The following is a 19237-nucleotide window of genomic DNA, read 5'->3' on the forward strand; positions in this document are numbered from 1 at the left end:
ATTATATGTCGGGTTTGGGGTTTTGGGGTTTATAGAACTTTGGTTCAATTTAGGTTGTGAATGATGATTGGTGTTGAACAATGATGTTAAGCATGACTAGAAGTGTGTGTAAATGTGCAAATTATGTTGTATGTGTGATTTATTTTCTGAAATTCGTACTGGTATGATTTTGAGGGCATTTGGGAGGTATAGGATGCTGTTTTCTGCAGGTTGATGTTTCTGAAATCGCCGGTTCGCGCCGCGTGCACAGGGTTGGCGCCGCGAACAGGTGGGCAGAATGTCAGGATGTTGTGATACGCACAGGTCGCGCCGCGTACCTGTGTTGGCGCCGCGAAGACGTAACTTTTTCCTCGCTTCGCGCCGCGCATAGATGTTTGCGCCACAAATAGCTTGGCAGAGAGCCACGGATTTTTGGAACGCTCAGTTCCCGCCGCGAACCAAGTTGGCGCCGCGTGCTGTTGCTGTTTGGGATTTTTTTTTTAAAGTTTAACGATGTATAACTTCTTAACTGTTAGTCCGTTTGATGTGCCGTTTCGAGCACGGTGAAGCTAATTAAGCGATTTACGCAATAAAATAGTGTTTTGAGTTGTGACTCGAATTTAATTTAAAACACTTGATTTAATTGGTTGTGGTGGTCTATATTGTTATTGCACCGGTTGATGATTATGATTGTTCAGTTGTTTGGTATTGATGATTAGCATGCGGTATGTGATGCATGTATTTCATAATCATATTGTGGGCTGTATCCCTTATGGTGGTGGGACAGCGGTAGCTAATTCCCATTGTGTGGAATTGGTGAGAGAAGTAGCCGAATCTTTATGGTGGTGGATCGGTGAAATGGGTTATCCCATGTTTGGTACCACATGCATTTAGTTGCGTTGCATTAGGTTGTTGTGTATAATTGTAACATGAATGGAAGTTGTCCAATGTTATAATTGTGTGTATTTTGGTATGTACGACTGTAATTGACGAATGTTGCTATATTATCTGAATATAATTGATTTGGGTGAATAATGTATGGATGAAGTTGTATTGTTTATATTCCTATAACATTTGTTAATGCGAATGAAACTCACCCTTACTGTTGTTATTTTTCAGATTGAGGAGTAGCTTGTGTACTTGGTGAGGATTAGCTTGTCAAGTAGTTCGTTAGAGTCAGTTGGGTCTGTGTCATGCTCTGGTCGTGTAACACCGGGAACGTCATTTTAGGATTGGCTAATAAACTTCAGTTTTGTTTATGGTTTATGGTTGAATTATGAGTCTTCGACTCCAGATGTTTGATTATTCATTTGTTAAGAATATTCCGCTGTGTTAACATGCTACCTGAATAATTTTTGGTTTATCGTTCCTTATGGCATGACATGAATATTTGTTTATTTTGTTGGAGTTGTAATACCCTTCTTCATGTTTTACTCTGACTTTAAATGTTAATTTTCCGCGGGGTTTAGAAGGGTGTTACAATAGTGGTATCAGAGCATAGTTGGTCGTTTGAGTCAGAGTCTTAGTGTCAGTTAATCCTTCGTATACGATTAGTGTAAAGTTGACACTGTCGATACTTCTTGTTCTAATGAATATTGTCTGATATGTAGCAGAACAATGGCCGGAAGAGGAGGAAGAAATGACGACGCGATTGCTGAGGCTCTAGGCATGATTGCTGGTGTATTAGGAGGGAATGCCAATGGAGCTGGTATTGGCGCTGACAGGCAGCTGAACAGTTTTCAGAGGAACAATCCTCCGTTGTTCAAAGGCACGCACGATCCCGAAGGCGCTCAGAGGTGGCTGAAGGAAATTGAAAGGATCTTCAGAGTGATCGATTGTGCTGAAAATCTGAAGGTGAGGTATGGGACTCACATGTTGTCTGAAGAAGCTGATGATTGGTGGATGGCTAGTAGAGATGAACTTGAATATGCAGGTGTAGCGATCACTTGGGCTGTATTCAGGCGAGAATTCCTGAGGAGGTACTTTCCCGAGGATGTTCGGGGAAGGAAAGAAGTTGCGTTTTTGGAGCTAACACAAGGTAACTTGACGGTACCGGAATATGCTTCAAAGTTTGTTGAGCTGGCCAAGTACTATGTCCACTATAACAATGATGAAGCGAGCGAATTTTCGAAATGTGTTAAGTTCGAGAATGGTCTCCGTGATGAAATTAAGTAGAGAATCAGGTACCAAAGGATTCGTCGGTTTACAGATTTGGTGGATTGTAGTAGGATCTATGAAGAGGATAACCTCAAGCTGAAGTCATCTCACTCTCGCGAGTTAGTTGACAAGAAAGGGAAGAAGCCTATGGACCGTGGTAAACCATATGGTAGAGGTAATTATAAAGCTGGGAGTTGGAAGAAGCCTAGTGGGGGAGACTCTAGTGCTCCTGTTAAGTGCTTTAAGTGTGGGGAACCTGGACATCGTGTTCACGAGTGCAAAAGCGAAGAGAAGAAGTGCTACAGGTGTGGTAAAGCAGGCCACATTGCTGTTGACTTCAAGGGAAGGACTGTGACTTGCTATAACTGTGGTGAAGAAGGTCATATTAGTCCACAGTGTCCTAAGCCAAAGAAGAATCAAGCTGGGGGTAAAGTTTTCGCTTTATCAGGTTCAGAGACTACTCCAGAGGATCGATTGATTAAAGGTACGTGTTTTATCCATGACACTCCTTTAATTGCAATAATAGATACTGGAGCAACTCACTCGTTTATTTCGTTGGATTGTGCTAAACGTCTGAACTTGGAAATATCTGATATTCATGGAAGTATGATCATTGACACTCCTGCGTCGGGTTCAGTGACTACTTCGTTTGCCTGTTTGAACTGTCCAATTGATATTTTTGGTAGAGAGTTCGGAATGGACTTAGTGTGTCTTCCGTTGGAACAACTTGATGTCATCCTGGGTATGAATTGGTTGCAATTTAATCGGATTCATATCAACTGTTTCACGAAGACGTTTATTTTTCCGGAAGATGTCGGTGTTGAGAGTTTAGCAATGACTGCTAGACAAGTGGATGAAGCAATGAAGGACGGGGCTGCCGTGTTTATGTTGATTGCATCCATGGAAGTGAAGAAGAAAGTGGTGAGTAGTGACTTACCGGTAGTATGTGAATTTCCAGAAGTCTTTCCAGAAGATGTAAGAGAGTTACCACCAAAGAGGGAGGTAGAATTTGCTATTGAGTTAGTTCCTGGAACTAGTCCGGTGTCGATGGCGCCGTATCGTATGTCGGCATCTGAACTAGCAGAGTTGAAGAGTCAGCTAGAAGAGTTACTGGAAAAAGAATTCATTTGTCCTAGTGTGTTGCCGTGGGGTGCGTCGGTGTTGTTGGTAAAGAAGAAAGAAGGTTCTATGAGATTGTGTGTGGATTATAGACAGCTGAATAAAGTCACTATCAAGAATCGGTATCCATTACCGAGGATTGATGATTTGATGGATCAATTAGTTGGTGCGAGTGTGTTCAGCAAAATTGACTTGAGGTCGGGATATCATCAGATTCGGGTGAAGACAGACGATATTCAGAAAACGGCATTTAAAACAAGGTATGGCCATTACGAGTATACAGTGATGCCATTTGGAGTAACTAATGCACCGGGAGTTTTCATGGAGTATATGAATAGGATCTTCCATCCTTACCTGGATCAGTTTGTGGTGGTATTTATCGATGATATTCTAATATATTCTAAGAGTGAGGAAGAACATGCAGAGCATCTAAGAGTGGTATTAGAACTACTGAAGGAAAAGAAACTTTATGCGAAACTGTCAAAGTGTGAGTTCTGGCTAAGTGAAGTAAGCTTTCTTGGGCATGTAATTTCTAAAGATGGTATTTCCGTTGACCCAACGAAAGTAGAAGCGGTATCTCAATGGGAAGCTCCGAAGTCAGTTTCCAAAATCCGTAGTTTCCTTGGTCTTGCGGGTTACTATAGAAAGTTCATTAAAGGTTTTTCAAAGCTAGCGTTGCCGTTAACTAAGTTGACTAGGAAGGGTCAAGCATTCATCTGGGATTCGAAATGTGAAGAAGGATTCCAAGAGTTGAAGAAGAGGTTGACTAGTGCGCCGATCTTGATTTTGCCGAATCCGGCGGAATCTTTTGTTGTATATTGTGATGCCTCGTTGTTGGGATTAGGAGGTGTACTAATGCAGAATCAACAGGTAGTCGCTTATGCTTCGAGACAACTCAAAGTGCATGAGAGAAACTATCCGACTCACGACTTAGAGTTGGCAGCAGTGGTATTTGTGTTGAAATTGTGGAGACATTATCTGTATGGTTCGAGGTTTGAAGTGTTTAGTGATCACAAGAGTCTGAAGTATCTCTTTGATCAAAAAGAGCTGAATATGAGGCAAAGAAGGTGGTTAGAGTTCCTTAAGGATTATGATTTTGGACTGAATTACCATCCGGGTAAAGCAAACGTGGTTGCCGATGCTTTGAGTAGGAAATCCTTGCATATGTCTATGCTGATGGTAAGAGAATTGGATTTAATTGAACAATTCAGAGATTTGAGTTTAGTATGCGAAGACACTCCTGTCAGTGTTAAGTTGGGAATGCTGAAGCTGACTAGTGGTATTCTGGAAGAGATTCGAGAGGGTCAGAAAGCTAATGTAGAGTTGGTGGATAAGTTGACTCTGATTAACCAAGGCAAGGGAGGTGAATTCAGAATCGACGAGAATGGTATTATAAGGTTTGGTAATCGTGTTTGTGTTCCTAATGTTTCCGAATTGAGGAAGAGTATTCTCGAAGAAGGACATCGTAGTGGATTGAGTATTCATCCTGGTGCTACCAAGATGTATCATGATTTAAAGAAGCTGTTTTGGTGGCCTGGAATGAAAAAGGAAATAGCTGAATTTGTCTATGCCTGTTTGACTTGTCAGAAGTCGAAGATTGAGCATCAGAAACCATATGGAGCTATGCAACCGTTATTTATTCCAGAATGGAAGTGGGATTGTATATCTATGGATTTTGTTTTTGGTTTGCCGAAGACGGTGAAGAACTATGAAGCCATTTGGGTTATTGTGGATAGGTTGACAAAGTCTGCTCATTTTATGCCAATGAGGATGGATTACCCGATGGAGAAGCTTGCTCAATTGTACATTGAGAAGATAGTGAGTTTACATGGTATTCCTTCGAGTATTGTGTCAGATAGAGATCCAAGGTTTACATCCAAATTTTGGGAAGGTTTGCAGAAGGCTCTGGGTACTAAGTTGAGATTGAGTTCTGCTTATCATCCGCAGACGGATGGACAGACAGAAAGAACTATTCAATCGCTAGAAGATTTGTTGCATGCTTGTGTGTTAGAAAAAGGTGGCACTTGGGATAGTTATCTACCCTTGATTGAATTTACCTACAATAATAGTTTTCACTCGAGTATTGGTATGGCTCCGTTTGAAGCTTTGTATGGTCGGAGGTGTAGGACGCCTTTATGTTGGTACGAATCAGGAGAAAGTGCGGTGATTGGACCAGATATTGTTCAAGAAACGACGGAAAAGATTAAGATGATTCAGGAGAAGATGAAGGCGTCTCAAAGTCATCAGAAGAGTTATCATGACAAGAGACGGAGAACCCTTGAGTTTCAAGAAGGGGATCACGTGTTTATGAGAGTTACTCCTATGACTGGTATCGGACGAGCCCTAAAGTCAAGAAAGTTGACTCCGCGTTTTATTGGTCCGTTTCAGATTTCAGAAAGAGTAGGAGATGTGGCGTATCACATTGCGTTGCCACTGACGCTTGCAAATCTTCATGATGTATTCCATGTGTCGCAGTTGAGGAAATACATTGCTGATCCGTCGCATGTGATCCAAGTGGATGATGTACAGGTAAAGGATAATCTGACAGTTGAAGTTTTGCCTATGAGGATTGAAGATCGGAAGGTGAAACAATTGCGTGGCAAGGAGATAGCGTTGGTCAGAGTAGCTTGGGGAGGACTAGCCGGTGGAAATGTTACATGGGAATTGGAGAGCCAGATGAAGGACTCCTACCCGGAACTCTTTGCCTATGGTATGTTTTCGATGACGAAAAATTTTCTAGTGGGGGAGGGTTGTAACACCCCATAAATTTCTTTATATGATTTAATTAATTTTTTTATTAAAAAATAGAATTAATAGAATTATTTGAGAAATATGGATTGATGAGGCTAATGGGTCAGTGTCGCAAGTAGCAATTGGGGGGGGGGGGGTGTCAGTTGCAAAGCCTTTTTACTAAGACAAGGTTATATTTTTCATAAAATAGAAAAGAGGAAATATTGTGAAAAGAGAACCAAAAAGGAGAAGAGAATATTGAACGTGAAATTGGGAGAAGAGCAAGTGTGAAGAGCAAGGGCATCCAAGAATTCGACATCGAGGTAAGGGGGGATTCTTCTCATTAACCTCTATTATGGGTTGTATGAATGATGCAATAGAGTTTGTATGTTAGGATTCCGAATTGGATTATATGTCGGGTTTGGGGTTTTGGGGTTTATAGAACTTTGGTTCAATTTAGGTTGTGAATGATGATTGGTGTTGAACAATGATGTTAAGCATGACTAGAAGTATGTGTAAATGTGCAAATTATGTTGTATGTGTGATTTATTTTCTGAAATTCGTACTGGTATGATTTTGAGGGCATTTGGGAGGTATATGATGCTGTTTTCTGCAGGTTGGGGTTTCTGAAATCGCCGGTTCGCGTCGCGTGCACAGGGTTGGCGCCGCGAACAGGTGGGCAGAATGTCAGGATGTTGTGATACGCACAGGTCGCGCCGCGTACCTGTGTTGGCACCGCGAAGGCGTAACTTTTTCCTCGCTTCGCGCCGCGCGTAGATGTTTGCGCCGCGAATAGCTTGGCAGAGAGCCAAGGATTTTTGGAACGCTCAGTTCGCGCCGCGAACCAAGTTGGCGCCGCGTGCTGTTGCTGTTTGGGATTTTTTTTAAAGTTTAACGATGTATAACTTCTTAACTGTTAGTCCGTTTGATGTGCCGTTTCGAGCACGGTGAAGCTAATTAAGCGATTTACGCAATAAAATAGTGTTTTGAGTTGTGACTCGAATTTAATTTAAAACACTTGATTTAATTGGTTGTGGTGGTCTATATTGTTATTGCACCGGTTGATGATTATGATTGTTCAGTTGTTTGGTATTGATGATTAGCATGCGGTATGTGATGCATGTATTTCATAATCATATTGTGGGCTGTATCCCTTATGGTGGTGGGACAGCGGTAGCTAATTCCCATTGTGTGGAATTGGTGAGAGAAGTAGCCGAATCTTTATGGTGGTGGATCGGTGAGATGGGTTATCCCATGTTTGGTACCACATGCATTTAGTTGCATTGCATTAGGTTGTTGTGTATAATTGTAACATGAATGGAAGTTGTCCAATGTTATAATTGTGTGTATTTTGGTATGTACGACTGTAATTGACGAATGTTGCTATATTATCTGAATATAGTTGATTTGGGTGAATAATGTATGGATGAAGTTGTATTGTTTATATTCCTATAACATTTGTTAATGCGAATGAAACTCACCCTTACTGTTGTTATTTTTCAGATTGAGGAGTAGTTTGTGTACTTGGTGAGGATTAGCTTGTCAAGTAGTTCGTTAGAGTCAGTTGGATCTGTGTCATGCTCTGGTCGTGTAACACCGGGAACGTTATTTTAGGATTGGCTAATAAACTTCTGTTTTGTTTATGGTTTATGGTTGAATTATGAGTCTTCGACTCCAGATGTTTGATTATTCAGTTGTTAAGAATATTCCGCTGTGTTAACATGCTACCTTGGTTTATCGTTCCTTTATGGCATGACATGAATATTTGTTTATTTTGTTGGAGTTGTAATACCCTTCTTCATGTTTTACTCTGACTTTAAATGTTAATTTTCCGCGGGGTTTAGAAGGGTGTTACAGAAACAAGGTATTCTAACATATAAGATCATTTAGCATCATAAAAATAAGATTTCATGACATTGATTTCATCACCTCGTGTTCAAACCCTAACATTCAAAATTCATAAAAAAGATGAACAAACTTAGTTTTATGCTACTACACATGCATTAATCATTATACAAACCCAAATATTAAAGAAAATTCACTCTTACATTAGGATTTAAGCTTCTAGGTTTCCCTTCTTATTGTTATCGACGGTTGCTAAAGTTTAGTATATAAGTTGAATTCATTCATGTAATAAGGTTCTCAAATTTTATTAGTATTCTTCAAAGAACTCGAGTATCCAAGTCATAGAGAGAAAATAGTTTGTGAGAAAACATGTATGAATTTGCGTCCATTTTCTAATTATTTAATCAAAGCACTTATTTCATTACTTGTATTGTGTTATTTGTTTACTTTATTTCTTTAAACACTTCCACATTGTTCTTATTGGAAGTTCTATCCCATTTTCCCACATTCAAACATCAAACATCCAAGCACGAAAGCACACTTTCTCAAACTTTCTACACAAATTGTCCATATGATTTTTTTTGAATTTAATCCCTTAAGTAAACTAAAACTTATGCTTTGATTTACTGAAAACACCAGTAAACACAACCGCAACAAAATATAAAATTCTTTGCCTATTACTCTCAACGAGAACAATAATTTTGCCTCCCGAAAATTAGGCTTTGTCATAGAGTAAAAATGTTGTAGTGAGGAAATACATGTACATTATCTTAAATTCCAGCTTTTTTACTTCTTTTGATGTGAAAGAAATGTTGTTTTGAAGTAGAAAAGTTTATTGAGTGTGCAAGGATGTTTTGGTAAAGTTTTAAGAACAAATTGTATTTTGATCATGAGTGAAGCAAACCTGCAAGGTGGTGTTTTATTTAATTTCTGCTTGAAAATGCAAGGTGATTTTTTTCTTTCAAATTTCGCATGACAAATCTAGTAATGCATTTCCATATTTGTCATTGAGTTGTTAAATTAACAAAATCATTGTCAGGGTATGTTTGAAAATTACACTTGCCGACTAGTTTTGGAGAAAATAAGCACTCAAAACGCGTTTTGGAGTATCATTAACTAGTGAATTTTTTTTAAATAAGTAATTGAATTACGAAATCTCACTAGGGGTGCAACCCAAACAACAAATTACACATTCGAAAAGCAACCAAGCGATAATTTGTACCACTCATAAAAGGTTGAGAAAGAAGTGTTCAAAAGAATTCTAGCTAACCAACTCCAAGAAAAATACATAACATTATAGACCACCATGTCAAAACAAAAAGGAACATGGTCGAAAATAATGGAATTACGCATGCTCCAAATACTCCAAATCAAAGCCATCCAAATCGTATTTATCTTCACCCTGACATTAACCGCCTTAACTTTCTCCTGAACAACACCGAACTCTAAGAACTCTTCAAAAGAAAAAAGGACATCTTCCCCTAACCACACAAAAATCCTCTCCCACACCTTCAAAGAAACATGACAAGAGAAGAAGATATGCGGCAACGACTCCGGAACGATCCCACAAAAAACACACCACGAACTAGGAATGTCGACAACACCTCTTGAAGTCAAAGCATCTTTTGTAGGAAGTCTAGAAGTAAAAAATCTCCAAGCAAAAATTTGGATCCTAAGCGGAAGCGACAATTTCCACAAAATTTTCAGCAAAGTAATCACTTGGGGCTGCCAAGCACAACACTTAACAACATCAAACATTTGCAAAACAGAAGCCACCGAAAATGTCCCTGTAAGATTCGGTAACCACTCGAACTTATCCTCCTCACACCTGCTGAACTGAACCGCAGCCAGCAGAGAATTGAGCTGCTGCCACTGCACACCGAGAGCAGCACTGGATGCAATGGATGCTGCCGTTTCCGCCGAGCCCATAAACACTGATGTCAGCCAATTAATTCCCTCACCGGACCTGTTGACAAATTCAAAAACAGTAGCACATTTATTTGTTGAAACATCGAACAAATCCGGAAAATAAATGTATTTCTAAATTTAAGAGAGCATTTTTGGATTTCTATATAAGTAGGAGTGGCAAAACGGGTCCGACTTGTCAGACATGTCTGTTTTGCCCGCACTCTTTTGCAGGACGGACAAAGATTTTTGGCCCACTCCCTTTAATATGTCTGTCCCGTCCGTCATATTTTTAGCAGAGTTTTGCATGCGCGCATAAACATGAAATTTTGCAATTTTTAAGCTTACTAATTTTTAAGGGCCCACCCTGCCCCTCACTAATTTTTATTTGGAATAGAAAAAGATTATAAGCGTGGACTCTCTCCAAGATTTTATGCTTTCTTGGTAATTTCGTATTTGGTTTCATTGCACTTTCTCAACCCACTCTTCTTTTGAAAATGGGTTCTTAATCACCTGCTTTTGAAATTTGATTCAGTTTTTATAATAATGAATGATTAAAGAAACTAGAGTGCCACACCTTCTTTAACGGCAATGAGACCGATATAGTCACGCCACACTCTTAGAAGTCGTTATTTAAAGATGTTGCTCTCTCATTTTCAAAATTAACATAATATAATGAATGAATAAAATATAACACTCCTTTCTTGACGGCAATTAACCGACAGAGTCTTGTACTAAATAACACATTGTATTTATTTGTAAAATTTGGTATTATTCTCTTTACATCAATTAAGCATGAAGATATTACTAAACCAACAAACTGTTTTCTTATCCATCCTCTTGTTCATTATTTCAATTGCTATTACTAAAGCAGAATACCAAGAGGCAGATTACATGTCCGATCTTATAAAATCACTCACTCCAACTCCTTCTACTTGGTCTAATACCACTCACTACCCGAGGCTAGATATTGTTGTTCTTTCGCACAACAACATCGTGGGACCACTTCCTCAGTCTCTTGGGAGTTCGGTAGTAAGATATTTAAGGGTCAATAACCAAGAGAATCAGAATGGATTTAATGACACACTTGATGTGATATCATCCATGACATTCTTGCGTCAAGCGTGGCTTAACAACAACTTTTTCCAGGGTTCAATTCCTAACAGGTTTGCTTCGAAAAATTTGTCTGACCTGCAGCTTCAATCAAATTGGTTAATCGGTTTGGTTCCGCCTTCATTGCTAGCTCTCACTAGCTTGAACAACATCTCTTTGGACGACAATTTTTTCCAAGGACCAATACCTGTGTTTCCCAAGCGCGTCAAGGCAACTTGGAAAGGAAATCCTTTTTGTGAAAGCCATGCAGGACATTGTGATCCACAAATTACAATTGGTGATGGATTTCCTCTTTTATTGACAAGTTTAGTGAACTTAACTCTTGCTGGAAATAAATTGACAGGTTTGATACCAGAGAGTCTAACAACATTGCCTAATCTTCAACTTCTTGATATTTCTCATAACAATCTGTCGGGAAAAATTCCCAAATTTTCATCCAAGGTTAAGTTATTTACTCAAGGAAATCCTTTGCTTGGCCTAAATATTTCCGGAGATGGTAGAGGTAAAAATGCAACTCATTCCGGAGATGATGTTCCGACAAGAAAAAGTGGAGGTGAAAAGGATTGGCTTAAATATGTTTGGATAGCAGGTATGCTTATATCTTTTTGGTATCTATCTTTAATTTTTATATTTGATTTTAAGTTGTTAAAAACATATATTTACTTTTAATCTTAAATAAAATTTAAAGTTAATTTGCAGCTATTATCAAATAAAAATTTCAATAGCTTTATAACTTTATGTCTGTTTTGTAAAACTTTTTTATTTGATGATGATAGTGTTGGAAATGCTAGTTACTATATTAATTTAATTTGTTTTTAATGAATTATTTTAATTCTTATTAGTAAAATTGTAAATCATTTGTTTAATTTTGTTGTTGATAGATGTTGAAATATGAGTGTTCTTCTTTTTAGTGAATTAAGGAGACCAATCCATTAATTTTTTTTTATTGATAAAAATCGGAAATTTGATTACATATGAATTGGAAATTTTGTTTTCATGTTATTTTTCATATAATAATGCAAGTTGCAACCATAAAGTCAATAATTTATGAGATATGAATCAAAAAATTAAAAAGTAGTAAAATTGTTAACTTTTTTTATTATTGTTTTGTAAAATACTACAACTTTTTATATATTTTATTGTCTAGTAGAGTAATTCTTAAAGGTGTGTATTATTGTTTGGATGATAATGACATATGGTTAAAAAGTTCGTTAATAAAGTAGTCGATCAAATAATAAATAAATAGTAAATAATTTTAAAAAATGCAATTAAAAATAAAAATGAAATTTGATCTTTTGAATATTGAAAGTGAATTTGAGAGGTGGCACATACGATTATGAGATGGTGTGGCAGTGGCACTAATGAAATTGAAGTGTTACTTTTAGGATAGAATGTACGCTTTTGTTTTAATATATTATAAATATATAAATTCTTAAAATATTCTCTAAATGCTACTTTAAAAAAAACTCTAATCATTTACAAGAAATAAACTCGAGTAAATTTATATACAATTAATTTTAAATTAAAAAGATATAGAGTTACTTTTTAAAATAATTATAAAAAATAAAAAAAATATTATATAATTTTTTTTATCAGATGTGTTGGATGCAGGGTTATTAGACATAATGATCAGAAGTAGAAGCTGATAAGTTCTTAAACCAAGTAAATAGATAACCTTGCATATGAATATCTAATCACCCCGCATCTAACACAACTTATTTAAAACCATTATTTAAATAGTTTATTTGTATCATCACTAATTATGTATTTAACTTTTGCGATGATAAAATAAAATAATTATTTTGCAAATATGCAGGAGCATCTGTTGGATTTATAATATTTATTGGATTGACTATTTATTATCGTAAGGAGTGTCTTATTTTAGTACAAAGATGGATATTTAGGGGAACAATAAAATCTAGTCATCATATTGTGGAGAATTTTATGGAAAGTTATAAACTGTCAGTGCCGATAAAACAATATAGATATGCAGAAGTGAAAAGAATGACAAACTCATTTCGAGATAAATTAGGTCAAGGAGGATATGGTACTGTGTACAAAGCAAGCTTATCTGATGGTCGTCAAGTGGCTGTGAAAGTAATAAAAGAGTCCAAGGGAAATGGAGAAGAATTCATAAATGAAGTTGCTAGCATTAGTAGAACATCACACGTCAATATTGTCTCACTTTTGGGTTTTTGTTATGGAAACAAAAGAGCGTTGATATATGAATTCATGTCCAAAGGGTCACTGGATAATTTCATCCTTAAAAGTGGGTCTTCTGATTCTGTTTGTAGTTTGGATTGGAACACATTATCCAAAATTGCAATGGGCATTGCTCGTGGATTAGAATACTTGCATCAAGGATGTATTTCAAGGATATTGCATCTTGATATCAAACCTCAAAATATTCTTTTGGATGAAGATTTTTGCCCAAAAATATCTGATTTTGGACTAGCTAAAATATGTCAAAGAGATGATAGTGTTGTGTCTATACTTGGTGCACGAGGAACTATAGGATATATAGCTCCAGAAGTATTTAGTCGAACAAATGGCAGAGTTTCTCACAAATCAGATGTATACAGTTATGGTATGTTAATTTTAGATATGATTGGAAGAAGAAAGAATTCAGGCGCTAGAGATTCATGTACTTCTGAATATTTTCCAGATTGGATTTATAAAGATCTTGAACAAGAAAATAACTCTGTGAATTGTATAGAAAATTTGGAGGAAGAGAATGATATGGTGAGAAAAATTACTATGGTAAGTCTATGGTGCATTCAAACAAAACCATCAGATAGACCTTCAATTAGTAAAGTAATAGAAATGCTACAAGGACCACTTCAGTCGGTTCCATATCCTCCCAAACCTTTTTTATATTCTCCTGAAATTCCAATATTGCAAACTTCATGTGTGCCTTCAAGCAGTTTGTCAGAGACAAAGTCATCAACCTTATCGAAGAATGGTTCCATAAAAACAAATAAGTTCAGCAAAGACAACAATGAAGATGTGATTGTAGTGTAAAAAAATAATTTGTTGATATTTGAATACAACTTTGCATATACTTTGTTTAAACCTCAAAACAAGGTCGTATATTTTTAGCTGGTAAATTCAAGCTACCGATGACATTAAATATCTTTTTTATATATCTAAAATAAAATGTGATCTATTTTTCTTCAATTTATTTTAAAGTGACATGCAACACATCTTGAATTTTTCAATGGGTTTAATGGTGATGGACTAACAGTGTATCCAATGAGAATATATCACTTTGTCATGTTATCTCAGTAATTTAAAAATAACAGTATGATTTTATAAGATACATGGTCGTGATTTGAATTTTTCAATACCCATATCTTATAGTATAGGCTTATCAAATGTTACAATATATGTTAAACAGTAAACATTTTAATAGAAATTAGAATATAGTCCCACGCGTGGCACGGTTGGACTTTAATATATTATTAATATTATTTGGGTAATGCTAACATGTGTTTTAAGGGCATATATTAAGAAACCTATAAATAGAAAGTTTGTACTGAAAAAATAAATAAATAAATTAATTTTAAATATTTAATAAAAGTTGTGCACAATTTTCAAAAAAAATATTTTTACATTTAGTTCTTAACATGTAAGCACACATTAGCATTACCTAAAATATATTAATTTTAATATTTTTGTAAAAAATTTATCGATTTTGTTTGTAAAATATTTTTTAAAATTAGTTTATTTAAATAATATTTATATCTGAGTTTATATAATCACATATCTAAGAATGAGAATGATTAGAGAATAGTAATTTTTTGGTTTTGGTAGGAAATTTTTATAAGTGAGTTTAATTGTAATTATTATATATGGGTCTATTCATTTGAGAACATGTTGATTATATATATTTTTTTGTTTATCACCAGCGGTTTAGTCTGGTTTGGGGTCAGTTTTTTTTTTTGGTTTATCACCACCGGTTCGGGGTCAGTTCTGGCATCAAGTGGTTCTAGCCTCCTCTCGATTGGAGTTGTGGGGGATCGAACTGTCGTTCTCCCTACCAAGCCTAGCACCAATCACTACTAAACCAACTAAATAACAATTGTTGAATATTTAGGAGTAATAAGAAGAGACTAGAACATACAAATTATTAATGCGGTTAGAATTTGAATCATCTATATCAATACTAATAAATAGAGTTTAATTTTTTTTTAGGAATATCGATATTTTTAATCCCTATAAATATCTCAAATTTCATTTTTAGTTTCTAATAAAAAAATGATATATTTTAGTTTCCACAAAATTATTATGCACGCAGTTTTGGTGCCTACTGTTAAACAGATGTGTATTATTGAATTATTATTTTACAAGCATGTTTAAAACGTTATAAAAAGTTTCTAAAAAAAAAGAAACTCAAAATTTGATTTCTAAGTCGAGATTTGCATTTCTTTTATCATTTTCTTTTGAAATTTAAAAAATTCATATTTAATTCTTCTCATTTTAAAAACTTCAATAATTTGATAAAGAATTATTTTATAATATTATAAACACGTATGAAAAAAATTATTCAAAAATTTAAAAGTTTAAGGTAATTAAGCAGTTTTCAAAATTTTAAAAAATAGCAGGGATTTCATACATAACCTAATTTTTTAATATAATATTAATCGTAAAGTAAGATTTCATTTTTCTAATAGACAGAGAAATTCACCAAAGGGAGTATAAGGGATACTCCACCCAAACAACAAACGAAAAACCCCCACAATCTAAAGCAACGAAGAGATAGGATATTTCAAGTATGAAAGTTACAAGGATTTTCAATTTTTCAATAAGAGCATAACCAAATCCACACGTTCAAAATTATCTCCGATAAACAATCGTAAAAAATAAAAGTCTCATCCTTAAAAATGACCCCATTTCGCTTCAACCAAATACTCCAAGCCGTAACCAACCAAATTACCGCTATCGTATTCCTTTTGGTTAAAGTCCTGACCTTGTCACGTCACAATAATCGAAGAAACCTTCAAATTCCTCCAAGGATAACTCCTCTAAAGGGCCAATCCACTCGTACCCGAGCCCAAACCCACGTGGGCACCAATATTCATATCTGTACCCGTCTTTTATGGGTACTTCAATAATCGTATATGTACCTATTTACCCATGTTTGTAGTAAAATTAAATTGATTAACTATTAAATATCATATAAATTTAAGTTTTCTAACATTAAAAATAATTATATCGATAACGATATATTTTTTAAGAATTGATAAACATGTATTTTTATATAATAATATAAATTATTTTTATATAATAATATCAATGAAATTATATAAATGTAGTGTGAGTATGGGGCGGGGCAGGGGCGGAGCTACAGCCCAGCGAGCCCGGGCATGCGCCCGGGCTCAACTGCTCATTTTGTTGTATACTCCCCACCTAATAGTCGCTTTTTAGACAACACCAGGGGTAAAATTAGTAATTTTTAGACAAAATTAAGGGCAAAATTAGTAAAAACAGGGTGTGAAATTTTTGAACAAAATCAAAGACAAATATTTTAGACAAAATCAAGGGCAAAATTAATAAAAACAGGGTATAAAATTAGTAAAAACAAAAGTGTAAAATTTTTGCCAAGGCTCCATAAAATTTCTGGCTCCGCCACTGGGGCGGGGTGGGTAGTAAGATACCCGTGCCCGCGCCCATACCCGCTTCTTTTAATGGGTAATTACTTGTCCCCGTACCCATACCCATTTTGAGAATTTTTACCCTATCCGTTATGGGCTGAATTGCCATCTCTAGTCCATTTTCATAATATTGCCTTTAAAATTGACGATTTGTTCATTTCTAAATGACTTGATACTTGTGAATAGGGGTAGGAATATGCAGGTTTTTACCCTAACCGCTGATGGCATTTTTTGCGGGTACCCATAGGATATGGGCCAAATTGCCATCCCCAGTCCCCTTTCATAATATTGCCTTTAAAATTGACGATTTGTTCATTTTTAAATGACTTGTTACTTGTGAATAGGAGTAGGACTATGTTATGTCGAGTTTGGGTAGGGTACTATAGTCTGAGTATGACCTGTAACATATTATAGACTTATTTTTAGGCTCAACCTTTTCAATAGGGATGACAATGGGTAGGGTTTGGGCAGGGTACTATAGTACCCGTCCCCATACCCGCAGTTTGAAAAAATCCTCGTACCCGAGCCCAAATCCGCGTCGGCACCAATGTTCTTAATCGTACCCGTACCCTAAGGGTACTTCAATACCCGTACCCGTATACGTTTACCCGTGTTTGTAGTAAAATTAAACCAGTTAATTATAAAATATCATATCATTTAAGTTTTTTTTAACTATATTAAAAAATTATGAATATTATTATTAAGTAAAAATATAAATAAACACTTTTATTAAAATGTGTAATAGTTTTATAGCGATATATTTTTTTAAAAATTGATAAATGTGTATTTTCATATAATAATATAAATGACATTATATAAATAGATAATGCGGATATGGGGCAGGGTGGGTAGTAAGGTACTCATGTCCGCACTCATATCCGCTTATTTTAATGGATAATTGTCCGTGCCCGTACTCATTTTGCGGGTTTTTACGCTACCCGTTATTGGTAATTTTTACGGCCATTTACAGAGTATGGGTCAAATTGTCATCCTTACTTTTTGAAGATTTGATTGACCTTTCTAGCGTACTTCATTTTAACATTTATAAATAAGCAATTCAGCTAATGTTAAATAGACTAACAAATAAAAGATTATGAAAACAACTTATGAAATTTTTCTTAAGTTTTTCTCAATTTATATTCACAAGTTCCTCAAGATAAATTTAAAATGTTTTTTTAATGGCTATGGAATGATTGATGCTTGGAATGATTGTTGGATAGCTTCAGGCCTGTGATGGACATGGTTTAGGTAGGGTATTATAGTATTTGTCCTTATACCCGCGGTTTGAAAAAATATTCGTACCCGCGTGGGCACCAATGTTCATAACTATACTCGTACCCTATGGGACCTCAATACCCGTACTAATACCCGTTTACCCATGTTTGTAGTAAAATTAAATCAATTAATTATAAAAATCACATAATTTTAATTTTTTTTAACAATATTAAAAAAAGTTATGGATGTTATTGTTGAGTTAAGAAATAAATAAACACTTTTATTAAAATATATAATAGTTAATAGCGACATATTTTTCAAACATCTGTAAACATGCATTTTTATATAGTAATATAAATATTATAAATATATAGTGCGGGTCTGCGGCAGAGTGGGAAGTAAGATACTGTTGCACGCACCCATCCCCGCTTATTTTAATGGTTAATTATATGTACCCTTACCTGTATCCATTTTGCGGATTTTTACCCTACCCATTTTGGGCATTTTTTGCGGGTACCCATATAGGGTATAGGCCAAATTGTCATCCCTAGTGCGATAGCACGAGTATTTGTCTAGTTAATTAAATAATAACAATCAAACTATTGCATGCAATATTACGAATAAATAATTTTACCTCGATTGGTTAAGGGATTTTACCTCAGTTTGCTAGATGAGGTAAAGAAGAGTGTCATGGAAAATGCTACACATTTTCCCTCGATTGTAATATTAATCGACGGGAAAATTTTACTGGCCATGAGTTTGATTCCCAACAACTGTAATTTTGTATTTTCAAAGTGCATTTAGCTTTGCCTCTCTGTTTCTTTTAATACCCGAGAAGAAAAGTTAATATTTACCTTGGTCGATGGTTAAATCGCCCATCTTTGTAGAATCAACAAACGACAATAGACATATTATTTCCTAAGAGAAATTCATAAGTATAACCTCATAATAACTTTACTTAAAACAACACAAAAACAACATTAAAAAGGAAAAAAAATACACAAAAAAAGGAAAAAACTTATTTCCATTTCTATCACACATTATAGACCAATCTACAACCATATACATGACACTGTTGACCTACTTATTGCTCTCACTCGTACATCCTCAAGAGTGTCACATTAGCCATCTTATTTGCAGCATTATGTATGCTCCACTTCTCAAAATCCCAAATCATCATCTACAAGTATGCTCCATCCTATTTCCCTTTCCATGTCATATTCAAATCTCTATACACCTCGTTGTCACTATTCTTTATCTATTTCTTCTCAAACTGAGCCTAAGTCCTATGCTGAAGCTTGCAAGTTTAATTGTTGGAATCAAGCTATACAAGTTGAGTTCACTGCACGTGAGAAAACAAGCACATGGAAATTTGTGGATTTGCCTCCAAATGTTAAGCCTATTGGATGCAGGTGGGTATATAAGATCAAACATCATGATGAGGGAACAATTGAGAGATTCAAAGTTAGATTAGTTTTCAAAAGGTTATAACCAGATTGAAAGCCTGAACTATTTTAAAA

General features: G+C 35.5%; 1 protein-coding gene across 1 annotated transcript; it reads left to right on the forward strand.

Annotated features, from left to right (window-relative positions):
- Positions 1-10467: 10467 nt before the first annotated feature.
- LOC131612229 (LEAF RUST 10 DISEASE-RESISTANCE LOCUS RECEPTOR-LIKE PROTEIN KINASE-like 2.5) lies at positions 10468-13966 on the forward strand. Its single transcript, XM_058884032.1, has 2 exons — positions 10468-11437; positions 12665-13966. The coding sequence occupies exons 1-2, from the start codon at positions 10531-10533 to the stop codon at positions 13867-13869; spliced, it is 2112 nt and encodes a 703-aa protein (XP_058740015.1). The 5' UTR covers positions 10468-10530; the 3' UTR covers positions 13870-13966.
- Positions 13967-19237: the final 5271 nt, after the last annotated feature.

The sequence above is a fragment of the Vicia villosa genome, linkage group LG6 (assembly GCF_029867415.1).
Source record: "Vicia villosa cultivar HV-30 ecotype Madison, WI linkage group LG6, Vvil1.0, whole genome shotgun sequence".
NCBI classification, from domain to species: Eukaryota; Viridiplantae; Streptophyta; class Magnoliopsida; order Fabales; family Fabaceae; genus Vicia; species Vicia villosa.